This window comes from Blennius ocellaris (genome assembly GCF_963422515.1).
Source record: "Blennius ocellaris genome assembly, chromosome: 13".
Classification (NCBI taxonomy): domain Eukaryota; kingdom Metazoa; phylum Chordata; class Actinopteri; order Blenniiformes; family Blenniidae; genus Blennius; species Blennius ocellaris.
In genome coordinates this window covers 18,195,303-18,206,188 of record NC_137662.1, presented here as the reverse complement: position 1 = coordinate 18,206,188, position 10,886 = coordinate 18,195,303, and the positions used below count along the sequence as shown (strand labels likewise).

The following is a 10,886-nucleotide window of genomic DNA, read 5'->3' as shown; positions in this document are numbered from 1 at the left end:
AAAAGGATTAACTCAAAGTGAACAATGTTGTAACCTTGGACAGCACTGTGGATTGGATATTTGGCAGTGATGTTTTCCTGTCAACAGTTCCTCTCTATGTGCATGCAGAGAAGTCGACTCTTGATAGACAGTCAAAACTAGAACGACAGACATAAATGACTAATAAAACAGACAGACTTGCTTCTATGGTTTTTCCTTTTTTTTTTTTTTTTTTTTTATCGACATAGAGTCGAGTTTTTTATTTGATCCTTTAGGACACTGGGCTTGTTGTGTTGGAAACAAGGTTCCCTCCTGACCTATTTTTCCCAAGTATCTTTTCAAGCTATTTCACTCTGGTATTCAGCTCTTGCTTTTTTCTGAATGTCAGCCTATAAAGGACTCTGTGAACTTGACTGGCATTCTCAAGGCTTGATCGACTGCAGGACACTTTTTGTAAATGTCATCCTGGATGTGTTAAATGCGTTACTGTTTGATAAACTGAGAAACAAAGCCAGAATGTGGTTAGGATTTTCCCCGTTACCGCTCTCATTTTACTTTCTTGGCGACGATCGCTGTTTTTTTGCGGTTGTGTTAACAGGTGGGAAAGTGGGCTTGGTGCTGTCATTTTCTCACACTTCCTGGAATATTTTTCAGTATAGTACCTATCCACATCCCAATGTGAGATGATCTGTCATTGCTCTTCCTGAAAGTGAAAGCCTTCTTCACAGAGGATGCCGCTGTCAACACAGTATTTTTATAACATCATCCCAAAGACGGGTTGCATGTCCCAAAAAATATGTGTTTGAGGTTAATTGGTGACTTAAAATTGCCCCTAGGTGTGAATAGGAGCATTGTGTGTTTCTCTGTGTTTGCCCTGTGATTGACAAGTGACTTACCGAAGATGTATCCTCCTTTCGCTGTCTGCCAGAAACCCTCAATTGCTGGTGTAGAAGATGGATGGCTGGCTCACAAATACACAATAGTTGCACTCAACAATTCAGGCTGTACGATGACTTTCACCATAAATGCGTCACAATACACAGTAAAGCAGGATAGAGCTTTATTGTTGAATGTGATACATTTTTTTGGTATTCTTTCCGTTATCATGACATGAACAGGGTTAATCTGCGTCATGTACAAGGGACTGAAAAGAGCACATTCTGTACGTACAAATGTCCATATAAAAACATCCTTCACACCGCCATAATGTCACTGCTGAAATACAGCAAAAACATGAAAAACATGTTTTTTTTCTTCCTTAAATGTCATATATGTTAGATTCTCCATCTGTTAGATACAAAATAGACAAAAATAATTTCATATATTTTTCCAGAAATCTTCAAAAACATTTCCAAATGATCACAACATAAAATAATCAATGACAATCTGGATTATTTGCAAGTAAAATGTGATTAGCAAAATATCTTTCTTTTCGTAGACTATATAATCATAATTTCTTCATATGCCCACCATGAGTTCTCTGTAAATATATTCAACATCAGAGTGAAAATGAAGGACAATCTCTGTGATCCGTTTCAGGGCTCGAACAAAACAGAAACTAAAAAAAAGGAAAAGAATCACGCAATAAAAGAGGCCCATCCTCTGTGCTGAATAAAAAGTTAAAATTACAGTCAAGCACAGTTCCAATAAAATGTTATATTTTCTTGAGGCACTCATTGCCTTTCAGGTCAAATGTCCTCATCCACAATAGCCCTGTCAGTGAGAAACACTTGGAACAACTAATACTTTAATAACGTTTTATGAATAAACAGAACAAATGTAAATGCAGTCACACGCCATAGACAGTGACTGGAGCTTATCCAGCTGAGGCACACATTTTATGAAAATCTTCTAAAGAAAAACAACATGATTGAGACAAACAATTATAAAAAAAAACAAAACAAAACAAAAAACTAATGCTGCATGGCCAGTCAGAGTTTTGTCATTGGTATGTGCAGGCTGTTCCAGGGTCCCATCCACAGCTCCTCCTCATCCGATAGTGTGTGGTCGCTGTGAGACTCCAGTGTCTCACGACTATTCTTGTGGTTGTCAACAGAAGTCTCTTGCTCCTCGTTGACAGAAGGGCCGCTGCTGTTTTTGTCATTCGCGACCTTGGCGATATTGGATTTTGACCCAAAGGTTTGTGGGTCTGTAATGGGAGACCCCACGGAGCCGCTGGAGGACCGAGTGTTGAGGTTGATGTCTGTGTTTGGAGGAACAGACGTACCCGTTCCGTTTTCCGTGTTGTTTCCCGAACCCTCAATGCTGATAACAGGAGGCGGTTCTTCGTGCGTCACCCCAAGCTTGTCAAGTTTTTTGAACTGCTTACCCAGCCGGCATGGTGAGCCCATCTTTAGATTGTTCAGAAGCGGTGGGCGCCGAGTTCGGATGATGGTGCCGTTCTGTGCAAGGTAGACGTTCCCGTTGATGTTGGTGTGATTGTTGGGAAGTCTGGTCCGCTGTGTCTCCGTAGAACTCTCCTCTCCTGTGGAGGTGGTCTCATTCTCCCGATCTACCACTAGTTTAATCCGTGTTTTTCTGCCAAGCTGAGGAAGAGAAGGTGAAGAGTTCAGGGTCAGAGCATAGCTGAGGCAAAAAAAACCCCAAAACAACCCAAACAAAACTACACGTCAAAGGGTTGTACCCCACTCTCTCCAAAAGCATCAAACTCACTCAAACAATTGACACATTCTAAATACACATTTATCAAAAGTTTAAATATTTGAATAAATGTGAAACAAGAGATTTATCAAATAATATGTAATCTCAAGTTACATGTTCAAAAACATCAGGTAAGAAACCTTATTTCTTTAGAATAAGATAAGAGATAAGATAAGATAAGATAATTACTTTATTCATCCCCGAAGGGAAATTGTTTTGTTGCAGCAATCTGGTACCTAGGAATATTATAAAATACAATAGAAAAGAAATAAAAGTAAAAAATTAAAATATAAAAATAAAAATAAAAATGTAAAATTACACCTGTATACTAGTATTAGTGAACAATTACAACACCTAATATGCAACATATGACATGAAATTAAAATCAGCTTTCGCTGGACTTAAAATGGTCAAATTTGGGAAAATTATTGCTGCAAAAGGAAACCACAGTAGTTGTTCTGACATTGAAAATCAAGTATGAATTTTAAGATGCAATTTGAAAATACTACTACCGTTTACCGGATTACCAAGCAAGAGTTTTCACAAAAAAAAAAAAATCCAGATCACACAGAATGCAACATTACACAGTGATAACTGTGAAATGCTGGACACTGAAAACACCAACCCAAACAGTAGAATAAGTCAAAGATGTTAAAAAGAGAGTCAAGGTTTTCTTTCTGAAGGAAAATGATGGGAGAAATGCAAGCTTGAAAAACTTTAGAGGCAATATTTCTTCACTCCCATGCAAGGACAGTGGATTTCATTCACTCTTACTTCATGGTGGACAATATATCTCTAGAAGGAGGTCGAGTTTCCTTCAGACTCTGATTCAGCATCCGATGTTGCTTCGGTTTCTGCTGAGCTTTTTGATCCAGAACCGCTGTCAGATGACTTGTCAGAGGAGATGGCGTCCTCGTCCACCTCGGTGATGGGGGACAGTCCTCCGTACGTCTCTTCAGAGGTGTTTCCAATGCTTCTTACTTCAGAACTGTAAGGGGGACCGGTGTAGGGGGCGGATGGTCCGGGTTCTCCTGATGCCATGCTGGACCTTCTTGATGATGAATCATCACTGAGTTCGCTAGAGGACTCTTTGCTCTCGTCAGCTGTCTCAGATTCTTCCTCCTCTTCTTCACTTTCCTCAGTGATTGTGGCCTCAGATCTGTGGCTCAAGCGTGACTTTTGGGAACCGCGGCTGCCCCTGGTGGTACGGGAACCAGCGGAACTTTCCTCGCTCCCCAATGAACTCTGGTCTGTCATCTGACTGCCTACTGAGGACTCCCCAGTGACGTCTGTGCTAGACTTTTTCCTCTGACTCGACTTGAGCGATGAAGAGTCTTCAGTTCCTGACCCTGACTCAGCTTCGGTCTCACTGGCGGTCCCAGTCCCCGATTCAGCCTCACTGAGTTCTTCACTGGACTTCTCTGAGATTACTGCTGATGACCTGGTTCTCTGAGATGACCTCACACTTGAGCCAGATACAGATGCAGCACTGCTAGCGGTCCCACTACCATTCTCACTGGCACTTTCACTTCCTCTGGTCCCACTGCCACTGCCACTGCCAGTGCCACTGCCAGTGCCAGTGCCACTGCCACTGCCACTACCACTACCACTACCCCTACCACCGCCACTGCCACTGCCACTACCACTACCACTACCACTGCCACTTGCTGCACTGCTCCCTTTGCTGGTTTCAGTAGCAGACGATCTCATAGAAGAGCGAGCAGAAGACCCACTTTCTCTTGTGCTGCCTGAAGCCTCGTCCTCCTCAGACTCTTCATCAGAGTCTCTCTCTGTTCCTGAGCCCTTTTCTGTGCTAGTTTCCTTCTCTGTAGCTGAGCCTGATTCCGTTTCCTTCTCAGATTTGGACTCTTCCTCTGACCCGCTCTCCTTTTCTGTTGCTGATGACTTTTCCGAATCCGACTCTTTCTCCGAGTCAGATTCTTGTTCAGTGCCGGACTCCTTCTCTGTTTCTTCTTCAGATTTGGACTTGCTTTCTTCATCAGAATCCCCTGGTTCCACCTCCGGCTCTTCCTCCGAGTCAACAGTGCTTTCATTTGTATCGTCCCGGTCTAAATCAACTTTAAGACGCTCAACACTGCTTTTCTCTGAGGACTCTTCATCAGAGTCTTTCTCCTTACTGCTCCCGCTTGGACCTGCTTCTGGTTCACTTTCTGTTACGCTAATAGAAACTTTAGATTTCTTCTCATCCTCACTGGCTGCCTGTGAGGCCTCCTCATCTCGTTCGCTGCCAGTGGCCGAGCTACGACTCACACTACTTTGGGACTTTCTCCGTATCTGCAACTTGTTGCTCAAGTTGATCTTTCTAAAGACCTTTCCAAGCCGGCTTCGTGCAACAGACTTGCTGTCTATTGGACCGGTAAGTGCTGGTCCATCAGTCAGACTCTCCTGGCTGTCAATGCGGCGGGCTGACATCAGCTTAGCATAATCTTTGTCCTTTTTCCCGGCGCCAAACATCTTGAACATCTTGGCTTTCTTCCATGCAGATTGGCCAGGACCGGCATCAGATGGCATTTCTCCCTTGCTGGCCGCCAGAAGTTTGCTGAGTTTCATGACAGACTTCAGCCTCTTGGCAGCCTTCGAAGGCTCGCCGTCCTCTGCTGGCTCAGCTTGTTCAATTTCATCCTCTGGTGGGAGGTCTCTAAACCCAACCCTCTTCGGTGGACCTCTACCTCGCATGCCACCACGGCCTCTGCCTCTGCCACGGCCCTAAGACAGTCACAGTTCATTTAGCAAATGTTTTTGAAGACAGATACACATTGGTTTGACATTGCCATTTCAAGAATGCACCGGACACAATTTATTCAAAGCAACAGTTTGACATCAAGGTACGATAATACCTCAGGTCCATGTGGACTGTAGTAATACCCGTCATCTTCCATGATCACCTCTCCATATTCATCATACATGGGAGTAATCAGCCGCCGCCGACTGCCATACTGAGGAAAGTCATACCTGAGAGAAAGATTCACAGAAGACAGGTGAAATTAAACAATAATTAGAATTTTTGTCTATTACATTCACCTCTCAGGACAGATGATCTTGGGAGAGATTTTTCCTTAAAAGAAATTTCCACATAGAATCTGCACTACAAAAAGCCCCCCCCAAAAATGCTTTCTATGATTTAACATAGTGATGCTCAACATTCAGGGTGGACACGGCGGGACATTAATAATCTGCATGGAGGACAAGACTGACAGCACAGTCGATACACTCCTGATTCAGTTGGTAGACTGAAAGGTTATTTAACCCTTAGACTGCTGCACTGTTTTAAAGAATCCATCCACAATGTTCACTTGAGGGTGCACATTACAATGTGACATTTTCAAGGACATGAAGAGCCTGTTTTGGGTGTATTTAATCTTGTTTATCTAACTGTATTTAATTACTCCTTCTGGATATCCCTCTATTGACTCAAGCTGGTCACATTCATTGTCATGTACAATTTGATTTTCAATTTAGGATGAATTTAATGGAGTGGAAAAAAGTCATGTGGAGAGCAAAATTGTTTTCCAAAAATAAATGGAGTGAAATTAATTTGACAACCTTCATCAAGAGAGCCTACTAAATTTCAAGAACACAAACTAACTGATAAAAAAGAAATCTGCCTTGTTAGAAATACCTCAATCATGTTTATGGAGTTATGGGTTCTGGATTAAGATAGTTTCATTAGTTTTTAACTGAGCTGTTTCGATTGTAATATAGCTTAAAAGTAAACGGGCTAATGTTCTGAAAGTTTTTTTTTTTTCTGGAGGCCAGGATATAGGAGGTATAGAACAAAAAATTTCCTCAACATAATTTGATGAAGAGGTACACTTTTGTCTATATTCAGGGGAAAAAGGTGATGAACAATAATTGTTAGTTACATAATGGTGTAGATTATTTCTGTAGTTGCCAACAACCTACTAATGTAGCTTTTGCTGTTATAATTAATAACATAATTATCCGCTTCACACACATTTTAAATGACTGTATTCAACCATGTTCAACATCCAAAAACCATAAAGAATAAATGCACAGCTGCACATCTTATTAAATGTCAAATAAAAAAGAGAAAAAGTGTTAAATAATATTTAGGTATTATAAATGCACAAAGCATAACAGTTTATACTTATATATTTCTATATACATTAAAATTCGATTAATGTTACGTGGCTTAATGCAATGGAAATAGCCTGACTTACATAGTAGAGAAGTTTAAGATGTATATTCATAAGGTATTATCTTTTTTATTTGTATGATACTAAAGTTGAAATATGCCCAAGGTTGAAAAGACCAGATGTAGTTTTTGTCTCTCTCACTTTCTGAACATATGGGAGCTGCTATATGGATCACACGGTCTGGTGACTGCTGGATTAAAAGCTTAACCACTGGTAAAGTTTGCCCCTCGTCACAAACAGACAAAGATCAAAAGCATCGAGTCGTATCAATAGTACACTCACTGACACAAGCAGCTTTTTGCTCTGAAAGTTTGTGACATATCATTAAAATATTAGCTTGCCACACATGAAGACCAGAGTGATTCAGATACAGTAATCAGAGTGAGTAAAGGTGACTTGTAGGGTAGACTTGAGTAGTTAAGAGGCAATTACAACATATAATGTGACTGAGGATAGTTTAATGCCATTTTGTTGGAATTCCTTTCACTGATATAAGCCTGTAAGGTGCAAAAGCTTCTGCTCATAATGATAAACTTGCAGCATAATTCCCCAGAGCGGTGCAAGTCACCTGCAACGGAACAGGAGCATTTAATGAATAACAATTTTGCAGCAGCTGTTATGGCTTTGAGTTGCATGTTTTTCCTCTTTAGACCATATGGGCGATGTAACACACAAGTCCAAACACCCTCTCTCCATTAAGCTAAGGGAAAGGCTTTCAGACTTGCAGGTGCCTGACTCTCGGCGGCATAATTGATCTCGTAACAGACGGGAGTAGCGGGGGTAATGCTTGGATCGTGCGTCAGGCTCGAGGGGGATGATAAGTTATGCTCATCGTTTTATTCTGAACTTCTCTGGAATTCTACTCATCCCCCAAGGACCTAAACTCTCAGTGCTGGAGGGCAAGGTCATAATAAATAAGTCCTAATGATGTAATTTTTTTAAAACTTCAAATGAGACCGATAAGAGATCAATTTCATGGATTAGACTAAGAGTGATGAGAGATGAGGCGGTTAGCGGGCTGCATGCTCACCCTTGGTCATAATTATAGTAGTCCTGTGTGTAGTAGTCCTGGCCCGGGTCGATACCTGACTCCATGGAGAGTTCCTGCATTTCAAAGAGGGAAACAGAGAAATTGCTCAGCACAACTCGGAGGTGGACGGCAGAAGAGCAGCAACAGCAGCACAAGGGAGTGTGTACAGGAGGAATGACTACAATCCCTGTGAATTAAGAAAAGCAGGGTTTCTACCTCAGGTCTCAGAAGAGATGGCCTCAGCAGTTGCTGTTGCTGCCAAAGATTAGTACAAAAGAGGGATAAGGCAATAGAAGGAAGAGGTGGTCAAGCGAGACACAGACATACAGAAGTGTGGCTGTTTTATGTCTCATTTAATGCCAGAAAATGCTGTCATCTCCAACATTCAATATTTGGTTTATGTTATAACCATGGTGCGATCTGTCAGAAGGGATCTACCCTAAGCCACCTTATGTAAAATTCTTTTTATAGCAGCAGGGGATAAAATCTATGGCCCTCTCAGTGATTAAAGCTACTTCACCAGCAGACTACATTAAACATCAAATACTGTTAATGCACATATCGATGTAAGTAAAGCAGGGATGGCAACTCCCAAACATCGAAGGTGAAACTTACAGTATCAAATCTAAGATTTCATGCTGAATCAAGTTTGTTTTACACTAAACAACACATTTTAGTCAATGTCAGACTTCCTGGAGAATTTAACATTAAAGGATATACTTTTGTACTGGTTGTTGGGATTTATTTTGGAAATAAAATGCAATATTTGAACCATTCAAGTCAAAGGTTTTTACTATAAAACTCGAAATTGGTTATATGAATTCACGACTGTGGTAGTTAAACTTCAGTGGTATCTTCACAAATTGCACTGTGGTTATATATCAATGTAAATTGTGGAAAAGACAGAAACACTGAAAATGAGGGAAAATAAAGCAAGAAAGAAGAGGATAGCGTGCCAAGCGCACCATTCAAAGGTAAAAATAACACATCCTACGTACAACTGCGTGTTCACAGTGCATTTCAAAGTGAGGAAAGGCTTTTAATGTCAAATATTGTTAAACAGATTCACTTCATTTGGTCCATGATTCAATTTTTCCTCAACAGATGAGAAAAACTCTTCCAAAAAGGCTTATCTGATACTGGACCGGGACATTGGCGACACACTTCCAAATCAAACCTAAACTGTGATGTCAGTGTTAGAAGTTCTATCACCAGGATCTCATCTTAATCTCATTCAGTGTTTTCCATCAAGTGAATCATAGATAACAGTAATGGTATGTAAGCTGCCTCAAAGCGCTTTTGGTGACAAAATGTCTTGGCAAAACAATAAGATAGACGCACAAGAGCAGGGATGCTTACCGGTCTGCCTCGCCTCCTGTGTGTCGCAGAAAGAAAGAAACAAGAAAAACAATGAATATGGATTGACAGTAATAATTCATGTGCTTTCAGATATATGAAATGTAAAGTCTACTGGACTAGTGTGTCTACATTCTGCTGACCAGTGAGGAAATTGCAGCTTTACTTACTGTGCATTTTCACGTGTTAAATTACAGAGTTGCAGATATTGTTCAGTTTTAAAAAGGGTGCCTAAGGGTACAATGTTATCACGCTGGCGTAGGCTGTTTTTCCCCCCGGTTATCTCATCCAAACAGGATGAAAAAAAAGATACAAGAAATGCAAACGTTGAAGAGGCTGGAAAGATTGGGAAATGAAAAAAGTCCATGTTTATAGAGGCATATCGAGTGTATCTACCAGCTGATATCAAAAAGAAATTGTGATTAAGGTCTGACTCAAAGACAGGCAACACAATCATCTTTGGTTGTCTCCACAGAGAGCAGTGCTTTGTCAGGAGGGGCTGAATTGAAGTGAGTAACTTGAAAATTTAATTCATCAAACACATTAAGAAAAACAACAACTCCGAGCTGTTCCCGAGGACAACAGTGCTTCTACAGCACCTTCAGTGCAAGTCAATGAGAAACGGTGGGTAATGGAGCAGCCCGGCTAAAACCTCCAGGTTCACAAGCGTACAACTGTAACCTGCCTGGGCCCATAAATAATGACAACTTTCACACACTCGGATATATAGCCAAGCAATGATGTGAGATTCCTCTGGAGAGCTGTAATCTGTTATTATGGGCAAGGACCAGGGGACGGGGCAAAGCCATACGCCACACCTCCCGGGCAGAGAGGATGATGGGAGAGGGATCTGATGGATGACCTGTTGGCTTGGCTGCCAGCTACTGCTGCTTCATGCAACATCAAGAAAAATGGCAGAGTGGACAGTCACCATAGGAAGTTTGTAGAGGAGAGGACTTGGCAGTGGAGGTGCGATGAAGAAATGTGGACGATAAAGCTGTAAGGGACTACTGCAGTGCTCAGTGTGTAACAGCAGGGAGGTTCACGCTGAGTAACTTACTCACGTTATATTACACAAGGCTATATATAAAAATGCCAAAAGAAATTACTCTGCTGCCGTAAACAAACCAACAAATCAAAGTTTGCTCGTTATGGCAAAAACCAGGTGATGATGAACATGCTGAGAGAAACACTGGTAGCACTCGACTTCCTATGGGACTTTTTAGCGTAGCTTCACAGACACATAAAAACAATCAAAGGGTTGCTGACAGGGTTTTACATCCTTTATTGGATTATTTCTTTTGTCATTCTTGGAAACAAGGCTTGGATTCCTTTTCAAGCTAAATAATTTATATTTCATACAAATGTGCCAAAAAGTTTATTATCTAACTTTCGGTAATAAAGCCACACATCACCAAATGAGAGTCAATATTGATTACTGATTACCTGAGTTTTCTGCTTAGGGCATCATTTTAATCCCTCCACTTAGTTTTTAACCTTTAAAACTTGGTTGGATGTTTTTTCTGAAGTTTATCACAACACTTACTAATATTGTTTTCTTCATGCGATTGTATTCAATTGTTCGTTTATTTTAACCTAAAGTCAAAATGGAATACAAGGAATATCATCCATTAAGGCTTTCTACTTCTCCGTTTGAAAGAAACAGCATGTGAGCGCCTCCC

The 10,886-nt window shown here is 41.0% G+C and overlaps 1 protein-coding gene across 1 annotated transcript in view; it reads right to left on the bottom strand.

The window, feature by feature from the left end:
* Positions 1–3,435: 3,435 nt before the first annotated feature.
* Positions 3,436–10,886, bottom strand: part of LOC308138869 (protocadherin-15-like) — a gene marked incomplete at both ends in the record, with an annotated part of 142,041 nt that continues 134,590 nt past the window's right edge. Inside the window, 6 exon segments of the mRNA XM_080508153.1 lie at positions 3,436–4,191; positions 4,194–4,207; positions 4,314–5,367; positions 5,499–5,613; positions 7,849–7,922; positions 8,065–8,103. Coding sequence (XP_080364279.1) covers positions 3,436–4,191; positions 4,194–4,207; positions 4,314–5,367; positions 5,499–5,613; positions 7,849–7,922; positions 8,065–8,103 — 2,052 coding nt within the window.